This window comes from Puccinia triticina, chromosome 14A, assembly GCF_026914185.1.
Source record: "Puccinia triticina chromosome 14A, complete sequence".
Classification (NCBI taxonomy): Eukaryota; Fungi; Basidiomycota; class Pucciniomycetes; order Pucciniales; family Pucciniaceae; genus Puccinia; species Puccinia triticina.
This window is the reverse complement of record NC_070571.1, coordinates 4,510,078-4,534,071: the sequence shown is the minus strand read 5'-3', so window position 1 is coordinate 4,534,071 and position 23,994 is coordinate 4,510,078. Positions and strand designations below refer to the sequence as shown.

Genomic DNA, 23,994 nt, shown 5'->3' with positions numbered 1-23,994 from the left:
CTCTCTGATCCTTCAAATAGAGAATTTTTCCTCAATAATCTTAACTCTGAAATGTCTAGAAATGGTCCTTTGTTTCTAGAAGAAAAATTACAAGTCTTGTTCTCTAAATTCCTCTCTGAATTATCTGGTACTGTTGAAACCATTCCTGGTACTCTTCTTGAATCTTGTGTCAGCAATTTTAAAGATGTCCTGAATCATTCCATTCTTGATCTGTTTAAAAATGAATTCATCCCCTTTTTGCTTGATCAAATCCTGAACAACATAGGTGAAAGTGCCAGAGAGAAGTCCACAGTGAATAACAATGTGTTAGAACAACTGAAGAGACACATAGGTGAGAAGTTTGAGACAGTTCAAGATTTAATTCTGGTAAATGAATCACAATGTCATTCTAACATGGAGAAAATTGGCCAAATTCTGAAAGATTTTGAAGAGAAAGTGAGCAACAATCTTACTTCCATTGGTAATCAGATCAATGACCTTCATGCCAATGAGCACAATAGATTTGAACAATCTAAGAGAAGATTCAGTGACATATCTTCTGTAGTAAACACTGTGAGCTCAAAGCTGGATTCCGTGTTAATACCAGATGACAGAGACCAACCCCCTCATCTCTTATACAATAATCCCTTCCAGAATATACACCATGAGCAACAACAGGAACACAGACCACCTCCTCCTGTTCCTACTCCTGAACCCCAGAGACCTCCAAGAGATAACTTTCCTAAGTCTGCTAGCAATACTCCTGATGCTAAGACCCAAGAGGAATTCCCCTACATTGATCATGGAGCAATAGACTTTGAAATGAGGAAATAATTGTGGAAAGGTATCCCCAAAAATGGAGACTGGGAGAAATTTTCTGGAGAATTGCCTTACAATCATGAACTTTGGATTAAAAACACTGATATCTTGGTCAGGGACTACTTGATGCTGGATAACATGATAATCAGTAGATTAACAATCCTGTTAACTGACACTGCAAGGAATTGGTACCTAGGCATCAGAGACCAGTATGGGAACAAATCTTGGGCTTGGTGGAAGAATGCCATCAGAAACAAGTTTGGTACTGAGAACTGGAAATGGAAAATGCAACAAGAGTTTGAGAATGATCACTTTGCCTATGATGGGAGGAAAATCCATAAATGGTTTGGTAATCAGAGAGAAAGACTGAAGGCTTATCAACCTGAACTCAGTGAGTATCTTATTTGTGAAAAAATCTTGAAGCAATGCCCTCCAAATCTTGAGCATGCTATTAAAAGCAGATACAAAAGAGATGCTACTGAAATGAGTTTTGAGGATATGGTTATAATTGCTGAAGAAGTCATAGACAGAGTCATGAAAAGGAACAAGCCTGTGACAAACAATTATAACACTCCTAATAGATCCCAATGGAGAAACAATACTGCCCCTGAGAAAACTGATAAGCCAACTGACTCCTCCACTAAAAGGAATCCTGTCTCTGCCCCTGAGAAAGAAAAACTCATCTGTCATTTCTGCAAACAAACTGGCCACTTCTCCAGGGAATGCCCTAAGAAGAAGAGCAGAATTAATAATGTAGGAATGGATGATGATGATGATCCCAAGAGTGACAATGGAGAAGATCAAGGTGAACCACACAAGTCTGAATCAGAACTAGATGAAGAAGAAGAGAATCATAGAACCAATCACATGATCCTTGCCATGGACAATGGAAATGGTGCCAATTATGACCCCTTAGTTGATTTTGATTTTGGAGCACATGCTGTAGAGTGTGAGATAAACCAAGACTTCTCCATTGCTGAAATTCAAGCTGAAACTCATCAACCCCAGACCTGGGACAAATCCTGCCAGTCTTCCCACATAGAGGATGCTAGACTGATGAAATGTAAACCTGATAGAGGAAAAGCTCATCTTACTGGAAAAGCAAATCTTACTACTGTCCTCATTGAATCCAAAGAACAATCATGTCTTCTTGATAGTGGAGCTTTTTGCTCAATCATCAGCAACAAATTGCTAGATTCTATATTACCAGTATGGGAAAACAAGCTCATGCCAATTAACCATGCTAAATTTTACAGCTGTAGTGACCAATTACAGCCAATGGGCATAATAAAAATGGCTTTGATTTTTCCTCAAACTAAAGGTTCCATTAGAATTCTAGCAGAATTTGTAGTCATGAGAAATGCAAGAATTAACTATCTTATCCTTGGAAATGATTACATGTCTCTTTATGGCTTTGACATCACAAACAGCAAAGAGAGATTCTTTACCATTGGAAATGAGAACAAGAGGAAGAAATTCAGCTTTAAGTCTCATCATCTGGAGAAAATGAGCCCTTCCAATGAAATTTCTGCTGTAAAGAAGTCCCATCCTCAACTGCAGAAATTTATTACAGAAGAACTCTGTGAAGCCAAGTTCAGTGATAATTTGACTATTGAGCAAAAGGAGAAGCTGTTTGAAGTCCTCTACAATAACAACCTTGCCTTCTCAAACACCAACCAGCCCCTTGGTGCCATTAAGGGTCATGAAGTTCATATCAAGTTGACAACTGAGAGACCCTATCCTCCTCTCCTCAGAAGACCTCCTTATCCTGCCAGCCCCAAAAGCAGAGAAGCTCTTGAGCAACACATTGAAGAAATAGTAAACCTGAATGTTCTAAGGAAAGTTGGTCATAATGAAGTAGTTGAGATCCCTACTCCTGTAATCATTGCCTGGCACAATGGAAAATCCAGAATGGTAGGAGACTTCAGGGCTTTAAATTCCTACACTGCTTCAGACAGGTATCCCATTCCCAAGATCAGTGAGACTCTGAACAACCTGGCCAAAGCTAAGTATCTGACTAGTATGGATGTACTCAAAGGTTTTCACCAGAATGTCATTGCAGAAGATTCCAGACATCTACTCTGCACAAAGGAATCTATGAGTACCTGAGAATGCCCTTTGGGATCAAGAATGCCCCCTCTCATTTCCAGAGAATGATGGACATTGAGTTTAGAAAGGAAATTGATGAGAAGTGGGTCATTATCTACATTGATGATATCATCATTATGTCCAACACTTGGGAGGAACAACTCAATAGGATAGACAGGATCATGAAAGTTGTCATTAACATGAACATGAAAATCTCCTTGAAGAAGTGTAACTTTGGATTTGATCAGATCAAAGCTCTGGGCCATCTTGTCTCTGGCATTGCCATAGGAATAGATCAGAATAAAGTAGCTGCTGTCCTCCAAAAACCTGTGCCTGGTAGTAGAAAAGAAATGCAATCATTTCTTGGTTTTGCTGGCTACTACAGACAACACATTGAGAAGTTTGCAGAGATAGCAAAACCTCTAACTGAACTGACAAGGATTGATGTCATATATGAGATGACCCATCATAGAATAGTAGCCTACAACTTGTTAAAAGAGAAACTGACCACAGCTCCATTGCTACTGTTTCCTGACTGGGCCCATCCCTTCACACTATATGTAGATGCTAGCATGACTGGTCTAGGTGCTGCTTTACATCAAGTCCAAGTCATTGATGGAGTGAGAAAAGAAGGACCCATTGTTTTCATATCCAGACAACTGAAGGACGGTGAAACAAGATATGGTGCTAGTCAACTTGAATGCTTATGTCTGGTTTGGGCCCTGGAAAAACTCCATTACTACTTAGATGGCAGTGTCTTTCATGTTGTAACAGATTGCACAGCTTTGAGATCACTGCTGAATATGAAGACTCCCAACAGACATATGCTCAGGTGGCAGATTGCTATTCAGGAATACAGAGGCAATATGACCATAATCCACAGAGATGGGAATATTCACAAGAATGCTGATGGACTGAGCAGATGGGCTTTGCCAAATGATCCTAGTAACCCTGCTTATGACCCAGAAGACAAGGATGATGATAGATTCCCTATCATGGGCATACATGTCTCTACTTTCAAGAATGAGTTCTTTGACTCAGTGAGAGAAGGCTACAAGCAAGACAAGAACACTACCACATTGTCTGAACTTTTGTTGAAAGATGCTAAAGATGCCCAGCTCAAAAATTCTTTACAAGATCCTTGGAGAAAGCTATATGATGAAGGAAGATTCTCTATATTTGATGGCCTCATCTACTTCAGAGAGAAGCACAACTCTGTCCTAGTCCTAGCTGACAAAGAAAGTATCAACACCATCTTGCATGAATGCCATGACAGTGTCTACTCTGGTCACCTTTCTGAAGATAGGACTTTAGAAAAAGTAGCTGATACTGCTTGGTGGGCTAACTGGAGACAAGACACTGGTGAATACTGCTCTTCCTGTGATAGATGCCAGAAAGCAAATAAAGCCACAGGCAAAAGATTTGGACTGCTCATGAAAATTGAGGAACCTTCAAAACCATGGGATGTTATTAACATGGATTGGGTAACTTCCTTGTCACCTGGAGGAGCTGCTAGTTTCAATGCTTGTCTGGTAATAGTGGACAGATACTCTAAGACCCCTATATTTGTACCCTGCTTCAAGGATGACTCTGCCATGGACACCGCGATACTGTTTTGGAACAGAGTAATGCCTAGGACTGGCATCCCCAGAATCATCATCTCTGATAGAGACCCTAAGTTCACATCTGAATTCTGGACTGGTTTACATAGTATGTTAGGAACCAAACTCTCCTTCTCCACTGCTTACCACCCTCAGACTGATGGATTAGCTGAAAGGATGATTCAAACACTTGCAAGTGTTTGAATCATGAAGATATGATCAGGAGGTTTTGTGCATATGGTCTAGAATTCAAAGACAATGATGGTTATACTCATGATTGGGTTTCACTTCTACCAATCCTTGAGCTAGCATATTGCACCAGCATACATTCAACCACTGGAAAACCTCCTGCCATCCTGGAAAAAGGCTGGATCCCAAACCTTCCCAGGAATTTCTTGAAGCAAGACTCTGTAGACATTCATCCTACTGCTCTTGCCTATGGAAAGATCTTTGAGAAAGCTAGAAAACATGCTGAGCAATGCATAACAGAAGCTACATCTTACAACAAAGAGAGATGGGACAAGAGTCACAAAGAACCATCTTTCAAAGTTGGTGATAAAGTCCTAATATCCACAGCAAACTTCAACAACCTGTCTGGCCCTAAGAAGATGAGAGACTCCTTCACTGGACCATTCCTTGTGAAATCTTTACATGGGAAGAATGCTGTAGAAGTGATACTGACTGAAGAGTTTAGCAGGAAACATCCCACATTTCCTGTCAGCTTGGTGAAACCATACAAAGACCCCAATCCAGACAAGTTCCCTTTGAGACAGAAAGTCAAAGTTGTCATTCCCCCCATGGATAAGACCCCTCAGAGTAAAGTCATACAAAAGATTCTCAGAGACAAGAGATTGAGGGTGGAAAACAGAGATGTTATGATGTACTTAGCCAGATACAAAGGTATGAGTGCTGACCATGATGAATGGCTCCTTGAGAAAGACATCCCAGACTCTGCTATCCTTCTCAGGAAATTCAGAAGTGAGAAGAGGTCTAACCCTGTGGTTTAATTTCTTACAGAAATCCAACCCTTTTGGTGGTAGGGAATGTCAGCCTTAGAGTCATCACAGCTGACCTAAAAGCTGCCTGTTCTACCTTTGTTACATATAAATTACTTTATATCTTTTTCATCTTAAGAGATAACCTTGTTTTGACTTCATATTCTGTTTCCTCATGCAATTTTAACCCTAGTTACAACTTATCAATTCATTGTAACTATACTCCTTCCCTGAGTTATTGAGTTGTGGCGCGCTTGCGCAGTTGTGACGTGTCAGCGCTACCAGGCGCGCCAAACCACATGTACATATGTAAATTACATAAGCAAACTGTGAAAATCTTTGTAGTCAGGATCCCCCTTGCCTGAGGCGGATCTACAGACTTCAGCACACCAGAACCACCACCCAGATAACTCCAGGATCACCACCAAAGAGCCTACTATACTCCCAGTATACCTACCGTCACAGGCGCCTAGGATATTGACAGTAAGTAACCTCTTTCACTGAACCTTGTTTATCTCAGAGGTACAACTCTGTGTCTTTCTTGATTTGCTCTTTCTTCTGGTTTTGCCTTCTTCTTGATCACAGGGCTGTCCCTCTAAATCCACAGGCCTTTGCCTCTATCTTGATCACAGGGCTGTCCCTTATTATCATTTGGCCTTTGCCTCAAAATCTAGGTTCAGGGCTGTCCCTCAGGTTTCCCTTTAAGAACCTTGACTATCCAGAAGGAAGCTAAAAAATTGTGGCTGGATTAAACTTATCTAATCCAGATACCCTCCTGAGAGGAAGCTGTGGCACTTCTAGCACAGATTAGCAGCACTCTTAAGAAGAGTAGCATTGCCAGTGGACGTGCATTCCCACTAGAATAACCTAGTACTCCTCTTTTTCCTTATCCTGCTTGGTTTCTCTCTCTCTTCCTCTTTTTCTCTTATAGTTGTAGTTTCTTTATCCCAAGAAATCCAACTATTGCCCCCTCCATTTCTTGTGTCCTGTTGTCACTATAGAGACTCAGGCTCACAACCGGTATACACTGGTCATCCAGAGTAGGTGTTATTTCCCTTGATGACCAGTGTGTACCAGTCATTGAGGGGAGGTGCTACTCCTCTCAATGACCGGCACAGACTGGTCATCAAGGGGAGATGGTACTCCTCTCAATGACTGGTACAGACCGGTAATCAAGGGGAGGTGCTACTCCTCTCAATGACCGGCACAGACCGGTCATTGAGAGGAGATGTTACTCCCCTCCATGACTGGTGATGACCAGTCATCAAGATGCGATGTTACTCCCCTCAATGACCGGTGATGGATGGTCATCAGTAGAAGTAGCACCTTCCCTTGATGATCATTACACACTGGTCATCAAGGGAAATAATACCTCCTCGGGATGACCGGTGTATACCAGTCAACAAGAGGAGGTCAGGGTGTAAACAGGTTGGGTTTGGGCCAAAAAGTGGTGCCTGAACTCGACCCAAAGTTAATTTTGGGTTGGGTTGGGTTGGGGCGGATTTAAAAATATGCTGCCCAAACCCAAAAACAACTAAGTAGCTGTCGGGTTTGGGTTGGGTTGGGTTGGGCGCGGGCTGACCCGAGATTTTTGGCCAATGTGAGACACTACAGACGTTAACATTTGAATAAATGTAGATAATGTGTCATACTTGAACTGTATTTGCAAGTATTTTTGCACTTATGAGAGAACAAGTTGTGAACCAGTCAGGATAAGAAGTCTTAATCAATAATTTGTATTTTGTTTTTGTCGGATTCAGGGTCATTGAGGGCGTAGAGGCCCTCATTGCTTTTGATCCAGTCTTGCCCACAGACAAGGGCCTCAACAGTGTTTGAATTCAATTTAGATCAATAATTGCTCAGTACTTGGCCCCAGGTTGAGAATGCTGATTTGGATGCAATTGGTGTCATTGGAATCATTAGAACTGTCTTTGCAAGGGTTGCAAGAGTTGGAAATCAAGCTTTGTTGTTGCTCCATCAGTTCAGAATTTCAAATTTGGGTGATTCAATCCCAACCGGTGGCTCCTGAAGATAAAGGTCAAGCTCAGCGGTCGCGGCTGAGGTGTTGATTATATTTTTTCCAGATAGATACTTCTTGAAGCGCTCTTGCTCCCCCGTCTTCAGAAAACAAAACTAGTTTGTCATTTATAATTGATGGATCAACTTTGCGAGAGGCAGCAGAATCCTTGTCAGCCGGTCTACCATTCTAGAATAGAGCCCCGCTTGCAGCTCTGGTAGCGCAGCCAAGAGCACTGTAAACTGGGTGCAGAGCAGACTGCAGCGCGGACTAGAGATGGCCAGCAGGTTGTCTGGCAGGTACCCTTTGCTGTCCAGCAGTACCTCCCTGCGGGTGCCGGGTATGGGTACGTGTCTGTGAAATGTGGCTTAAAATTAGCAAGCACCCGTGTCCAACACAGGTACCCGTTCAGGCACCCACTGCTGAGTTCTCCTATCCTGGAGAGTGACAACACGGAGAAAACAACTGACCTCAACCTCATACACCATGACCCAATCAAGAAAGAGACCGCGCCGGACCTCAAATTCACCAACATCCTTGCCTCTGGGACCATTGGATGGTCAGACCAACCCAAATCCAACTGGTGTCATTGATACAGACATCTTGGTTGCGAATGACGATGTCACAGATACCACCTCTAGCTCTCGGACAAAAGCTCCTCGGACCAGCCGGTCAAGTACCAGTCGCGAACTCACTGATCATGATGAGCTTGGTAAGCTTTCTTTCTGCTCTTCCACTCCATTCATATCACTGACTTGGGCATCCAATATTTTTCCTGAAAGTTCAAGCTCAGAAGATTGCCTCGATGGCAATCAGTGCCGCCTATTCAGGCTACCACAAACCGGAACTCTCAACACACCTTGACAAAAAGGGACAACGCATGATCGCGTATCCATGCAAGACGTTAGCTATCCGGACAGTCTTTCTGGATGGTTTTTTACTGACATATTTCCTCTTTCAGATGCAGCACAAAGATACAAAGGCCAAAATATGACTCCTTGTGCAGTAATTTGCTCAAACATGCCGCTGGATGTCTCAAGGAAGTTTGTGATGTGAATAGGGATCAAAATCCGGCCCGTGGCCATCTCTAGCGCGGACCTCTGCGCAGCATAAGATTAGTTTTAAATTTTTTAAATCTTGCAAATAGCTTCCTAGAGAATAGAGTTGAGAAAGCTAGACACCAAAAGGACCGCCGCACAGTCCAGAACCTCTTCTGTAAAATAGATTCCAACTAGGCACAAGTAACAAAAACAAGGGAGCCTGTATAAAAAGACCCCCTCAGAAGACCCACGTAATACTCAGCAGACAGCCACTGGTTGCGTGAAAACTACGTGGGCTTGGTAGCGGCTAAATCACTCAGCCACGCAATACAGAGTACTGTAGTACCTGGTCGCATGGAAACAACAGCCGCCGGTAGGCGGCTAAACAACCAAGCCATGCGACTGAGAGAACAACAGTACCTGGTTGCGTGGTGAAAATCTTCTTCCAAGCTCCGTCGCAGCAACAGTAGCAGAAAGACTTGGACACAAATCGCCGAAGAGCTCCGCATAGGAACCAACTCCTAGTGATCCTCCGCTTGAGAGCAGAAGATCTCTAGCGTTTAATTTCGAGTAGAACTTGTTAAACAAGTTCTGAGAAGAATGAATCTTCCTTGTGACCAGTATCCAAGAGATACAGGTCTTACAAGTAGCAAGACCAGTAAAGAGGCTGTGCCTTCCAACAAAATGTATTGGAAGGCCAGCCAGGAGAATAGCAAGCCAACAAGCCTCCAAGAAACAGCATAAAAGCCGGTTTTGGGAGGACTCTGGCTCCCCAGAATTGTCAACCACTTTAACCGCCCAGCAGCGCACTACATCGCCAAAAATATTTGTTGATTAGTTCGCTCTCAGCTTGTGTTAGATTGTTTTTTGATTCATTGCTCGTCGCTGGACTCCTGCTCCAACAGTAATTCCAGCTCATTCCTCTTTATCATCTCGGGTGTAATCCCCATCAACTATATACTTGGGAACCTGTTGAACAACCCCCGCTTGTCGGACCCCAGACAACACAGGATACACTACCCCTGCTTGTCAGGCCCTGTAAGAACCGCCCCGAAGGGCACCATAACCATTCCGCTGCTCTCGCGGCCGCCCCATTAGGGATATAAATCTTTAACACCATCATCCTACTGCGTCTACAGACGCGCTCACTCGCCACAGTCACTCATGTAGCTAGAGGACTTCTTGTCTTGGCATCACCGAGCCTGACACTCCTTGTCAGACTTCTTCTTGGCTTTGTTGACCTCATTGAACCAAGTGTAAAGTGTATCCTTAATTTCATTGACATTTTTTTTAGCTTCAATCGTTCCAGGTTCCTCTGAGATAATAAACTCAATGAGCTCTAACTTGCACCAAGGGTAAAAAACAATGTTGACTGGAGTATAGTCTTTCATCTTGCTCCAATACTTGTTGTATTTAGCTTTCATTGGCTTAAAATTCTTCGTAATATGAGCCAAATCACATGTCGCAGCTTCAAAGAGATGTTTGTCAATTTTTTCCATATATTTGAAGAGAATATGTGCAGTTGGATAATGTGTCATACCAACTTTCAATGTTACTAATGTTATAAAAATGCAATAAGCAACTCTGAGGCTTTTGTCATAGTTAAATTGAAAATAAAACACACAACTGTCTTGAATATTGCAAGAAAATCATGCATTGTTGATATTTCTGCCCACTTGGCAGTAGTAGGGCAATTAGTGAAGTTGAAATCTTGCATCTACAGGTTTCCAAGTGCTTTTTGGTAAGGTAGAACCAAATGGAGAATCTTGTAAGTGGAGTTCCAGCGGGGTGGGACATTGATAGAAGGCAGGGCCTGCTTTTTCATATTCACTAGGTTGATCAACTCCTGGAACAATTGCTTTCGCAATGGAGTGCTCTTAGTGTAACAAACAGTGTCATGAATCTTAGAAATGGCCTTTGAGAGACTTTCAAGGCCATTCTTGACAACTAGGTTTATAACGTGAGCCGCACATCAGATATGGAAGAACTTCCCATCCAATGCAGGAGGAGAACTGCTGCGATCTTGAAGAACCAACAAGAGCCAATCTACTGCTGTGTTGTTTGAGGCGGTATTGTTGACTGTGATGAAGGACACCTTGTCAATGATCTTCCATTCTAGGATGGTGGAGATGAGCTGCTCCAATATCGCAAAGCCAGCATGGGGAGTTGGAAGTTCCTTGAAAGATATTAAGAACTTCTTGAGATTCCAGTTGGCCGAGATGAAATGAAAAGATACTACCATGAATGGAGACTGGTTTGATGAAGTCCAAAGGTTGGTTGTCAAGGAAACTTGATTGGCTTTTTGCATTTCAAGCATTGGCTCCTTCTTCATTGATTCAGACATTTTCATTACATTGGTCTTAACGGTCCTGCGGGTGAATAGTTTGAACTGTGGCTGTAAAGATGCAAGCAAAGCTTGGAACATTGGTTGATCAACCAAGGCAAATGGTTGCTTGTCTGCAATTATCATCTTGATGAGGATCTTGCGGGACGTTTCTGGACAAAAAAACAAGGTCAAGGCTGACGTGTTTTCACCAAATTTGAGCAAGGTTTCCTTGTTTTTGCTGATGTGAGAGTTACATTGCTTGAGGTGGCGCCAGAGGTGATTTGTTCCATTGAAACTCTTACCATTTATTTTCAGCTTGCAGGACTTGCACACAGCATCAACTTTGGAGCCTGAAAAATATTCAAACTAATGCTAGTAAACTATTCATCACAATTCACAATTGAGCCGTAATGTAAGGCTGACCGCAGATTTCCTTATGAAAATGGATCCAAACATTGCTGGTTGCCTTTTTTTTCTTCTTTTCTGGACCTGGATCCTCTTGAGTGCTGTGGTGCTCACCACTGGGGGCTGTTGCATCTTTATTGGTGGCCGCAGGGTTATTTTGTGGAGCGGTAGGAGTGATTCTGGCTGCTGATTGTAATTTGGTTTGAATGGAGTCAGTTGCTACTGGGGTTTGGGACTCTGAAGACGCATTTGGCAATTGGCATTGCTTGGTGGACCTGGTGAATCTTGGCATTGATTATTGGCAACGTGGAAGTTGGTGGTGGCTGGGTCCGGAATCTGGGAGGGTCACCGGTAGAAGTCAAAAGCTTTGGGTCATAGTTGGGTTTTTGGGCCAACCTGATTAGAGAAAATACTGCCCAAACCCGACCCAACAATTTTACAGATCAGGTTGGGTTGGGTTTGGGTCATATGATTTTCTCCCAAAACGTGCCTGAACCCAACCCAAGACCTGTCGGGTCTTGGGTTGGTTATGGGTCTTCACACCCTGAAGAGGAGGTATGAGTCCCCTCAATGGCCGGTGTATACCTGTCATCCAGAGTATTAGCACCTCCCCTTGATGACCGGTACACACTGGTCATACAGAGAAGTTGTTATTCCCCTCAATGACCGGTCTGACCAGTCATTGAGAGGAGATGTTACTCCCCTCAATGACCGGTGTGTACCGGTCATTGAGAGGAGATGTTACTCCCCTCAATGACCAGTGATGACCAGTGATTGAGAGGAGATGTCACTCCCCTCAATGACCGGTGATGACCGGTGATTGAGAGGAGGTATTGTCACTCCCAATGACTGGTCTGTGCCGGTCATTGGAAGGTGTTATTACCCTTGATTACCGGTCTGTGCTGGTCATTGGGAGGTGTGACTGATGACCGGTCTGCACTGGTCTTCAGGAGGTGTGATTGATGACCAGTCCGCGCTGTGAGAACTCCTTTTGGGACGGGTGGCAGTTCTGTGAGGGGGAGATAACAAATATGATATTTGCAGTTAAGCAATATTTATGTTATGAGTGGTTTGAAGGACCTGCCCCTCTATTGTACTACACAAGGATTCTGAAAACAAAATTTACTTATTGTTGTGGCAAAACCTTGATAGAGATCACTATGTGTAGTAGTCTCTATCAGACTTAGATCAAACAATGCAGATGATGTGCAATGACACAAGCTATTTGAGAACCTGATTATGATCACAGGTGTTGGGTGAGTGGATGTTTGAGATCACACTGTTAAATGAGTGAGTGACTGGTTGGTTGGTGGCTGCTATTCACATGCTGAATTCAAATGAGGGGGGAGGAAGGGCTCCTTATATAGTAAAATGTGAGGGATTTTTGCTGGTGGGGAAGTCAGTTGAGGGATTTATGCTGGTGTGACTTCTCCTGTGAGGGATTTTTGCTCCATGGAAGATTTTGTTGAGGGATTTTAGCTAGTGAGCCTTCTGATAAACGTGTGATCCAACATGTGTGTCAGCCTGCAAGTAAATACAACATACCTCCAGCAAGTTAATGTTATATTTTCTACACAGTCTACAATAGTTATCTCCCCAGTTACTCTACCTTTACTTCATTATGGTCATAATATGCTTGTATAGAGTTAGTCAATTCATCATCTCTATATTAGTTGTACCTTGTTCATTTCTATGTTCCCCAGAAATCCAAGATAAGACAACATCATATCAACTTTCCTCCTCATCTTCAGATACATACTCGAATCACTGTCTCAAGATTGCCAGTTCACGATAAATATCCAAATCACTGTCAGAACACCGGCTTTGGATTTCTCACATCATCAACCGACTGTTGCACTAGAGACACCGGCTGACAATGTGACTGATGATGTCATGCAACCATACAGGGGTACGTGTGTGCACCTGTAGAAACTACACCCTAACTATGTACTTGTACTTGATTCTATACTATGTACTACCAAATATAATTCTATAGTATTTAATTATGTTCTGTCACAAACCATTTAACCAAAATAACTTTTGACTGAGTGGAGCTATCCTAGTGGTTCAAGTGAGTGACTAGGGGTTAAATGACCTTCAGAATCTAATTATGCAATAATAAATCAAAGAATATATCTCCTTCTCATGTATTCAACCATCACTTTATGTAATTTGATACTTGAAACAGATTTGGCACACCACAGCGCCGGTCATCAAGAGGTGTGAGTGTGTAAGATTCCCGTTTGGACTCTTCACTAAAGACTTGCAAAGGCGCTGAGAAACCCGTCTCAATGGTTTCTAGTGCACAACTGTGATTTATCTCAAAGGGGGAAGGATCTAGAAATGAGAGATCAGTATCTCTCAGTATATACAACTGGGGAAAAGGGAGGAGAGGGAAGAAAGAGAATACATACCTAGCAATGAGAGATCTGTATCTCTGCAGAGCTAGGTAGGTGAGGGGGAGTCAGGACTATATGGGTCCAGATCTGTATCTTGTGATATGTGTGTGACACCTTGGGAGGGGGCTGGATGACCGGTACAGACCGGTCATTGAGAGGTGTGATTTTCCTCTATGACCGGTGGTCCGGCACAGACGGGTCATTGAGAGATGTTAACCCACTTGATGCCGGTCTGTACCAGTCATTGAGATCAGGAGGTGACAGCTGGCATTGAGTGGGGTGTGTTTGTACATAGCCCCTGGATTGTCAGACACACTGTAGTATACCCTCCTTGCAGATGCCAGACATCAGATATGTACAGAGTTGAAGTTGTAGGCACTCCAGCTCTGGCTGGAGTGCACAGTAATGCACTGCCCTTTTGAGGAGGAGAAATATCAGGAATGGAGTGCTGGCACTGCCAGCATAATTGGCTGGGTTGAGGTTATCCCAGTCAAACTGGGATGCACTCAACCAATTTAAACTTGGGTGATCTCAACTGATGGAATATAAATCCAAGGTACCCCCTTTGGGTTTATATTAAATTGGTTGAGATCTACCAAGTTTAAATTGGTTGAGTGCATCCCTGTTAAACTGGATGACTTCAACCCAGCCAAATATGCTGGCAGTGTGGGGGAATGCACTCCAATCTGATGGAGTGAGACTCATGGGCACTCATTACATTTCCTGGCCACTGGAGTTCTTTGTGGTGCACTCCAAAGAGTCTTGATTCCCTGGTTGTGCACTCCAATTGACTTGGAGTACTCTAGTCTGTACTCCAACAATCATTGGAGTGCACACTCCATACACTCACTTTTGGAGTGCTTTTGGGATTTTTCTGGAGTGCATTTAGGCTGACCCTAATTTTAGGAGGGGATAATTATGACTCCCTCTTTTGATTTATCAAAAAAAAAAAAAACCAAATAACCCTCTCCTTCTTTTTGGGGAGAAGGCTGTGTGCAAAGTAATTGCCAGCTTGCGCACACAGCAGGCCTCAATGTCAAGAGACGGTTGATTCTGTGCGCAAAGATTTTTTTGCTGCTGAGCAAAGTAGATCTGTATATGTATTTTCGGCTGACATCCTATGTGACATCTGACCAGGTATGCTAAAACTTGATTGGATGTTACAACAATTCAGATTATATTGCACAATTATATTGCTGCCAAACAAGGCCTAGATAGGCAATTTTGTTGAGTTTTTATTCAAGCTTCATTGGAAAATATCTCAAAAAATGCAGCACAAAAGCCCAGGGGGAAAAATTGTAGGGTGATATGCCATCTGCTTGTTTCTTCAATCTGGTTTTCATCAGCAATCAGATGAATCATGAAGGTGTTTTGAAGCAGGATTGTTTTTTTTTTTTTTTTACTTTCCAATGTAAAGCAATGGGTATTTATGTTACTTTACATGATGAAAAATTTTGAAGTAACATAAATATCCTTTTTACACACTGCTACTTGTCAATTTATTAGTAAAAGAGTCTTTTTTGGCCTCATGCATAACATATAAGGCTTCATGAAGCAGAACCAGAAGCCATACAGGCTCTTTATTCCTGTTATGAGCTTTGGAGGGAGACCTTCCTTGCACATAGCCTATAACATACATTTCACAGCCCAAACACCAGGAAAAAAAGTCACATGATGACAAGTGACATCATGCCAGCTCCAGCGGGCTACCCATTGTCTACCCACCATCTAACCACATCTCCCCCCATCTACTGACCTTTCAGAACTTCCACAGGAGATCTTCAGTTTTGGCTGGGCACCACTGATCCTCATTTATGGTCAGCTGATATTTAGCTTTGGCTCCCAGCTCATGCTCAGCTGTGGTGCCCAGCTCATGCTCAGCTTTGGTGTCCAACTCATGCTCAGCTTTGAACCAGTCCTGGCTCAGCTTATTCTCAGCTTTAGTCCAGTCATGGCTCAGCTTAGACTAAGGAATCTGCCGGCGGACCCGGGGCAGGTACCCAGCACCGGTTGGGTACCCCCCACATCTGCCTTGCACCTGCCAGAGGGTGCCAGATGCAGTGCTGAGTGCCTGTTTTTTTGAAACAGGCGGTGCGGTATCCAGCACTCTCCCAACTAGTGCCCCAGCTCACCTGCATGGGACAGGGGTTGGGCCCGGGCCCCCATTGGGGCTTGTGAGTCCTGGAGTCCTGCACCAGCCAGCTTGATATCCCTGCTGGGTTGGTGTCTTGAAGATCATATCATCATATCCACTCCCTCCTGTGAAACCACCCCACCACACACCAGGAAAAAAAAGTAGTCAGTTGATGACAACTGACATAACACAGCTCTGGTTTCACCTCCAAAGCTACTCCATCTGTTAGTGCAGGGCTGGCTGGCGCACAGCTCAGTGCCCATTTTGGCACAGCTGAAGCCTCCAATTTTCAAATTCACAAGCTGCTCCTCAGCTTTTTCCCAGGCACAGCTGCTTCTCAGCCTTGGCCCAGGCCCAGCTGCCCCTCAGTCTTGGCACAGGACAAGCCACTGCTCAGCCTTTGCCTGAGCAAGAACAGGTGTTGATAAACACACACTAGAGATGGCACTTGGCACCCGCCGGCAGGTACCTGTCACACCACTTCAGCACATAATTCTATGCGCTGTGGTGAGCGCAATCAACGCGCACAGCGTGCAAAATAGCCAAAAATTTAACATTTTTAAAATCAACAGGTGTAAATATACTTTATATCACTTTCACATAGATGTTACATAGTTTTCTCATAAATTTAAGTGCTTTAAAAAGGTATTTTCTGGCTATAAATATAAGAAACACTCAATATATGTAATCCTTCTGAAATAGCCACTTATATATACAAAAGTAGTATAGAAAGAGATTTACAGTAATTTTCTTTACACTTCAATCTAGTATTCACTTCTAAGAATTGTTTAACATCTTTGAGAAGTATTCCAGACTAAAAATCATTCACATATAGAAAAGCCAAGGCTCATATGTAACTACAATTTCATTACATAGTTGTAAATCTTCTAAGATTAAAAGCTAGTCTGATATTGGTTATTTTGTCTTTAAAAGAAGGCCATTTTGGATACTATTTCTCCCCATGCTTGCATTAGATAGTAATATATAAGTTGCCTGCTTTCATCACCCATGATAAATTAGTTTGATAAATTAGCTGATAAATATAGTGAAACCTAACCCCTTAAAACCTCTTAAACAATCTCATTTCTCTTTGAGTCACCAGAGCCTTTGATCAAAAGGGATTTTGAAGTAGTTGCGCCAAGAAATATTAGAAAAGGCCACATCTCTTAATTTTCTTTTTGCATTTCTCCCAGAGTTATAGGAGGGCAGCCTTTCAAGCACTTCATTCCCCTCCAAGCTCTTTCTCCCCAGCCGTGAGAAGTTACACAGCGCCTGCAGGCGCCCATGGCGGGTGCCAGGGGTTCCATTTTAGTAACAATACATGCAGGGACCTGCACGCACGCAATGGGTACCTGCAAGGGTATAGAATTATGTTCTGAAGTGTAGCGGGTACCCGCCGGCGGGTGCCAAGTGCCATCTCTAACGCACACCCGTCCCCCAGGGGCATTCCCACACCCACACCCTTCAAGAAGGGTGTGTGGGACCGCATGCCCTTTATCAAGGGCGTGCATGCCCCTGTATGGGCGTGCAAGGGCGTGCACACCCCTACATAGGAATTCACAAGCGTGCACCGTGCCTGCTTGCCAGGAGCCCCTCTGCAGGCAGGAGCAAATGTACCTGCTCACTGAGAGCCCTTTGGTGGGCAGGTACAAATCCCACCTCGCCAAGAGCCTCTTGGAGAGCAGTTATACATGCACCTCCTTGCCAAGGGGCTCTGGGTGAGCAGGTGTATGTATCCCTGCTTGCCAAGAAGGATAACTCTTGGTGAGCAGGTATACAAACACCTGCCCCCCAAGCCTGCTCAACAAGAGTCCCTCGTTGGGCAGGTGCCTGTATACCCAGTGGTGGGTAGGTACGGTACGGCTATTGGTAACATACCAATATCGTAACAGTTTTTCTTTTGTTACCGTTACCGTTAACTGTAACAGAAGTGTGTGACAATAATGCACACCCAGGATGTTTGATCTTTGACATCTGTTACAATATCTGCCCACACAGAGGGGCAGATATTGGACCATACATGATCCAGAGGGGGCCATTTGCCCCTCTTTATCCTGTTAACCACCGGTTAACGTGTTATGCTACTAGTAACGCGAGTAACGCACCAAAAAAATCAGGCCTGTTACAATACGGGCCTGGGGTTAAAACTGGTTGTTACTAGTGCACTAACGCCTGAGCGCAGTAATGGCAAGTGTTACGCTACACAGATAACAGTGATTATTGCAGCATATTGTAATTACCTACTGCTGGTATACCTGCTTGCCAAGAGAAATCCTTGGCAAGCAGGCATACAGATCCCACCTTGCTGAGAGCCTCTTGGCAAGCAGGTATACATACACCTGCCCACCAAGAGCTCCTTGGCAATTTTGGTTTCTGACACCTAATCCCCCCGCCAAGAACAAACGTAAGACCAGATTTGGTACTTGCGCCGGCACAGCATTGGCGGTAACTCTAGGAGGCAACGGCCCCAGCAATGAAGAAGATGAGGAAGACAATTTTGACCTGGAAATTGAGATTGTTTGGGGATGAAACCCAAAGTAGATACATTGACCTTTGAGGAGCCGCAAAGGGCCTGATCAAGGTTAAATTGCTCCAGGAATCCAATTGTGGGGCCCTCAAGGCCCCAACGTGTAAAACAACAAAACTAGTTTTTTTTTTTCTTCTGATAGCATTCCTGACGTACAGGAGCCATACAGGCTTTGAGGCTGAAATCAGCGGTGCAAAAGCTGGCCGCAAGCTTTTCCATGTTAGCTGTAGGATTGGCAACTCCCGCAAATTCCTCTCTGGTGGTATTTGGTATACTTGTTATCACAATATCTCCCTGTCTCCAACCACCAATGGATCTCTGGCCCAATTAACTTTTTTTTTTTTTTCTGCTCTACTTTACTTTACTTCTTTCCTGTCCCCCAAATGAAGAGACTCTCTACTAGACATCATAATTAGTAGTAGTTCCTCCAATTAACATTTGATTATCTAGTTATCAGAAAAAAAGAAATTCCAAAATTGGCTACTGTGATGAGTTGATGGAAGCAAAGCTTGCTAACCATTGCAGATTGTCCAAGCATTTGTAAAAACACAACATATCAAAAGGGGGATGCCAAATGGCCCAGTGGTGGGTTCTCCATAGGGAACATGGTTTTTTGGTCCTGCTTGTCTGCACCTATTTTCATTTCATTTCAATTTTTTTTAAATTTACAATTTTTTATTGTTTGTGATTTTAATTTTTTTTTTTTTGCTTTTTTTTTCACATGTTTTAATTTCACTTTTTATGCATTTTGCTTTTCATGAAATTTCTTTTTTCATGGCTGGTATTCTTCTTAGTGGAGTTGCTTGTGTTTCAACTCAGGAGCAGTGATAGGATGGCTACCACGTGCACTTAGAGGTGGGGTGGCTACCACCACAGATTTCACACTCCCACTCAAGGTTGTCATCCCCTCCAGCCGACACTGACCCTGGCTTTCCTGCAGTAACTGTCTTGATGTCTGATGGGGTCTTGGACACTTCTACAGATGATTCAACAGGTGGGACATGCATACAAGATCTTCCGTGAGACATGAGAGCTGCACTGAGGCATAGGGTCTTGATGGTACATTTCATGTTGGCGAGTTGCAGGGATGGGTTCAATGGGGCTTGAACACAGGTTGTAAGGCAAGGAATGCAGGTGATCAAGGATGGCTCTTGCTGACACAGCTATGTCGGGGGTGTTAGGGGTGGTAAATTATTGGGTTAAATACTCAGCAAGCCACTCCAGGGGAGCTCAGATGGGTCATAGAGTGTCACTCGGGGCCCCGGCCCATGGTAAACATAGTCTGGTGTCCTCCGGGGCGTGGTGCTCACCTGATCGGAAAATGGAAACAAGCCAAAGTCTCAAGCACTGGAACGATGCCGATTCCGAGGACAACAAGTTACAACCCACGAGCAGCCCCCGCAGATCGAGAAACATCTCAACAGCAAGCGATCATTGCTCGCTCGGGAACACAACAGCAGCCTTTTAAGCAGCGGGAAGGGCTCAATTGCTGATAGTTATTTTCGTGTACAAGTCGAGCGAGTGATAGCGGCATTCAAGTCCAACCCATACGAGGTCCTTGACGAAGACATGACCGAGCAGACATCAGTCACCCATCCGTCGTCCGCAAACTCTCTTCCTTCCATCCCCCCATCTTCGATTGTTTTTTGACCTCGTCTTTTTTTTTTTTTTGGTTTGGGTAGACCTGATCGCCGAAAACCTTTCCTCATTCTTCCCAACAAGATCCCTCTTCCCTGCAGCGTAGAGGCTTTGGATCTGCTGAAAGAGGAGAAGGGATCCTTTTCGGATACTGAGAAACAGAAATAAGTCTCCTTTTCTCTTTAGCGCTCCATATTCTTTATATTCTGCTTCGGTCTGTTTGACGTTCAGTTGATGCTGTATGTATATCCGCTTCCGCCCCCCGCGTACAAAAAAAAATAATACTTGCAGATTTCAACGATATGTAAATTAACACTTCACACGCCTCAACTGTTGCCCAAAAATGGAAGTGAAATACAAATGATGAAGGATTCTCCACCCCCGACCCACTACTTCCTTAGGGAAGTGAAGTTGGCGGGATGACGACGATTGTGGGGGCCTGGACGAAAGACCAAAGAACTCTCGCACTGGGGAAGCGGGGGTGTGAGGGGTGCCCATCTTGGGCCCACCACCACCAAGATGTTGGTCGGCGGGACGGCGACGGTGCAGCCGGTTGGCCAGCGCGCAGGGCTGCTCTTCCTCGTTCGGTGTGGGCTGGTCTGCTCGGGTGGTCATGGAGTATGGGAGCCCGCACACCAGGAGAGAACCCGTCGTAGCAGTGCTGCCGCGTCCCTCCAGAAGCAGCGGTTTCCCGCCAGCAACATGGCTGCTCTCCATCCTGGACAACCATCCCCCGCCTCCTCACTGCTACGCATAACCGCCGCTCCTCGCAGCCAACAGTGCGCGCCGGTAGCGCTGCCAACCGGGCCGCTCAGGCGACGCACAATCGCTGCGAATGGGCGCGGATATCAGCGGGCTCGGGCCGCTCTCACCCGCGCAGAGTTTGTGGAGCTGGCTGGGAGGGAATATGTGTTTGCAGGAATGGGAACTTGGAGCGGATCACTTGGAGCGAATAACTTAGGGATGATACCTTCGAGATAATAACTTGGAGATAATAACTTGGAGATAATAACTTGGAGCAGATAACTTAGAGCAGATAACTTAGAGCAGATAGATGAGAAATCTGTGACCCAAGAGGGATGTTAGTGGGCTGTGTTAATGTGTGGCGAGCCATGAAAAGGGGGGATACGAAGCACGATGACGGCGGGAATCGGGGGGGCCGAGTGCGCCAGAGGCGCGGGGTAACTTTGCGAGGGGAGGAAGTCAGAAGCCCTTATCGGCGGCCCCGCACTGGCCCATGGGGGTGAAGTAGTAGCTACAACGGCGCGCCAAGCGGGAGATAAGCAAGCGGATAAGCGGGACGAACAGAGGGGGGGGGGGGGGGGGACGCAACTAGTTATCGGCGATGCTGGTGCCGTTGCCCAGACAGGCCCCGTTCTCGGGGTAGTAGTGGCAGACGCGCATCCACTCGGTGCGGTTGCCGAAGACCCAGACGGCCGAGTTGACGCGGACGAAGCCGGATGTGCGCGGGACGATGTGGGGGAAGTAGTCGTGGTTGGCCACCACGTGTTGGCCGGCCTCGCCCTGGAAGATCTCCGACAGGAGCGTCGCCGCCGTCCTTGACACCGCCCTCGGTCTGCACACACAAAGGAGGGTCAGCTTGGGTGAGGGGCGGGGTTTGGGGGGGGGGGGGGGGGGGGGGGGGGACTGACGCGGCTTGCGAGTGGGCGTAGTGCACGTGGCCGTCGATGCCCAGATCGAGCGCGGCGAGCTGGGCGACCGCGCCGCCGATCCCGTGGCCGGTGACCGAGAACTTGAGCCCGGTGGCGTTGACGGCCTGCTTCGCGCGGGCCCAGTTGTCGGTGGCGATGCGGGCGGAGTTGTAGAGCGCGAGCACGCCGCGCCCGGCCGTGCACCCGTTCGTCGCCGTGCACCGCCCCACCGGCCGGCCGAAGTCGATCGGCGCGGGCTCCCACGACAGCGCGACGTCCGAGTCGTACCCCCGGAACACGATCACAATCTTCTGCATGAACGGCACCCGCGCGACATACCCCGTCTGCCCCTCCGCCGTCGCAAAGTCTTCGAGCACTTCGAAGTCGTTCCCGTGCACGGCAAACGTCGCCGGACACAGCGTCCGGTAATCGCCGTATGCAGCCTGCCCACAGAGAAAACGCACATCAGCGTCTGGATATCCGCGCAGAGTTCGGCCGGATTTACCATGGACAGATAGCTGGGTGCGCGAGGTTTGGGGAGGATCAGCAGCTGTGCGGGGCCTAGCGGGGAGAGGATGGCGGACGGACCAGTGCAGCCGGATGTGGTCCTGCTGGTCGGCGTCCTGGGTGTACCAGGGGATCCGGTCGGCGAGGATGGCCTTGGGGTCGGTGATGGAGGGGTCGACGGGCTGGACGCTGGTGGCGTCGGAGACCTGGCGGGCGCGCAGCGAGCGTGCGTCCGGCAGCAATGCCAGCGCCACTGCCAGCGCCGCCAGACACCGCACCGTCTTGGTTGCCGCGGTCATCATCATCATCTTCTTCTTCTGGCTTCGGCTGCCCTGTGCGCGCTTGCTTGGGTTCCTGGCACGCTGCGAGCTGCAAGGGGGCGGGTTCTGGTGGCTGGGGCAGAGGGGAGGGTCAGTGGGTCGGGGTCTCTGATGGGTAAAGAGGGTGAGGGGGAGGGAGAGCAGAGACGAGGGCACTATGAGAGAAGATGATTCTCGTCTTCCCAGACGGCGTGCTCGTCTCTGAGCAGCGTCGCGGGAGACTGCGCTTTTCCCGAAGTGGTTCGCTGTGGGGGATGGGCAGGGAAGGAGCGCTCACCGCAACAGACCGTCTCGGGGCGGGGCGTGTCGGCTGGGGCGCAGGAGGGGCAGCCTGGGCTTTTATGCCGATCTCGTGAGCGTGCACAGCCCCGGCTGGCCACCCAATTCCGCCGTCAGCCTCGCCCCGCTTATCTGCAATCTCAGCCCGTCAGCATCGCCTTCGCTCGGCCCCTTGCCTCGATCCCCTCGCCATCTGTCCATCCCTCGGGCGGCACACGCGGCCAGCCAAGCTCCCGAGCCATCTCCCCCATCGACCGACGCATGCTCTCAGCCCAGCGCCGGGACGAGCCCATACCACACAGACCTGTGTGTACTATGCATGTGCCAGCCGTGGGGGCCCCGGGAAACACACAGCCCTCGACAAGCGTGCCCGGCCAAGAGGCGCACGAAAGCGGCTCCGGGGCATGGGTGAGCTGAGCCGAGCCAGCAGTGGGACACGGCCGGCGCTGCGGCCATTCTGGCCCGCTGGTATGTCTCTTCCGGGGGCGTCCCCTGAGCCCGCGAGAGACTCCTGGCCTTGGGCAGCTTCCAGGAGCTGTGATACTGTCCCCGATGGGCTAGAACGCATGCACAAGCTAGCCGGTGAATGGTGTGCCCAGGAACCCGGCCCGCCTCGCCTCGCTCTCCCTGGCCCTCCGTTCGACGAGCACGCCAGGGCCTGCCTGCCCTGTCCAGCCGTCCGTCTGCGCCAGAAACCCCGGGGCCCTGCACCCACGCCAGTCTTCCTCGCCTGCTTCCGCGCCCCGCCCGCGCCGAGAAAGGCGACTGGACTATGGAGCGGGATGGCCGGCGGACCTTCTGGGCGTGCGGGTGCGCGGACCCGGCCGGGGGGTTCTTCGGCGCCGGCCGGGCTGGGCTTGCGCAAGCGCTCGAGTCGGGGCCGCCTGGGGACCGTGGCGGTGTCGCTGGAGAGGCCCGATCTCTGTCTGAGCAGCCTGCCTCCAGCGAGCGCCCTCCGAAGGATCGACGGCGCTGTTAAAGTTTCAATCGGCCAGACTTATTGCAATGTGGCTTGCATCCACATTGAAATAAATACACCCTTGCAACTCATCCTATGTAACTCATCAGTGTTCACGTATGAACTGGAACCTAATCCTTGAACAAAGCACTTGCCAAAGTGCGTGCGAGGCGCTTGGGCTGGCGGCGGAGAGGACGCAGGCCGGATGGGCAGGTGCAGTCCCCGCTCAACAATCTTCTGGGCATCGCTCCCCCGGGATGTCGAGCTCACTCTGACAGCTGGAGATACGCTTGTCAGCTCCCACAAGGTT

General features: G+C 46.9%; 4 protein-coding genes across 4 annotated transcripts; 3 read left to right on the top strand and 1 right to left on the bottom strand.

Moving 5' to 3' along the window:
• Positions 1 to 19,598: 19,598 nt before the first annotated feature.
• Positions 19,599 to 19,980, top strand: PtA15_14A404 (uncharacterized protein; the record flags this gene model as incomplete). The annotated part of the gene is made up of 2 exons (XM_053163117.1): positions 19,599 to 19,601; positions 19,663 to 19,980. The coding sequence occupies 2 exons, from the start codon at positions 19,599 to 19,601 to the stop codon at positions 19,978 to 19,980; spliced, it is 321 nt and encodes a 106-aa protein (XP_053027075.1).
• Positions 19,981 to 20,487: 507 nt separating this feature from the next.
• On the top strand, positions 20,488 to 20,949 carry PtA15_14A403 (uncharacterized protein; the record flags this gene model as incomplete). Its single annotated transcript, XM_053163116.1, has 1 exon — positions 20,488 to 20,949. One exon carries the CDS (start codon positions 20,488 to 20,490, stop codon positions 20,947 to 20,949), a length of 462 nt encoding a protein of 153 aa, XP_053027074.1.
• Positions 20,950 to 21,171: 222 nt separating this feature from the next.
• On the bottom strand, positions 21,172 to 22,426 carry PtA15_14A402 (uncharacterized protein; the record flags this gene model as incomplete). Its single annotated transcript, XM_053163115.1, has 4 exons — positions 21,172 to 21,223; positions 21,302 to 21,544; positions 21,621 to 22,063; positions 22,133 to 22,426. 4 exons carry the CDS (start codon positions 22,424 to 22,426, stop codon positions 21,172 to 21,174), a joined length of 1,032 nt encoding a protein of 343 aa, XP_053027073.1.
• Positions 22,427 to 22,614: 188 nt separating this feature from the next.
• On the top strand, positions 22,615 to 23,826 carry PtA15_14A401 (uncharacterized protein; the record flags this gene model as incomplete). Its single annotated transcript, XM_053163114.1, has 3 exons — positions 22,615 to 22,752; positions 22,814 to 23,134; positions 23,224 to 23,826. The coding sequence occupies 3 exons, from the start codon at positions 22,615 to 22,617 to the stop codon at positions 23,824 to 23,826; spliced, it is 1,062 nt and encodes a 353-aa protein (XP_053027072.1).
• Between the last annotated feature and the right edge of the window lie 168 nt (positions 23,827 to 23,994).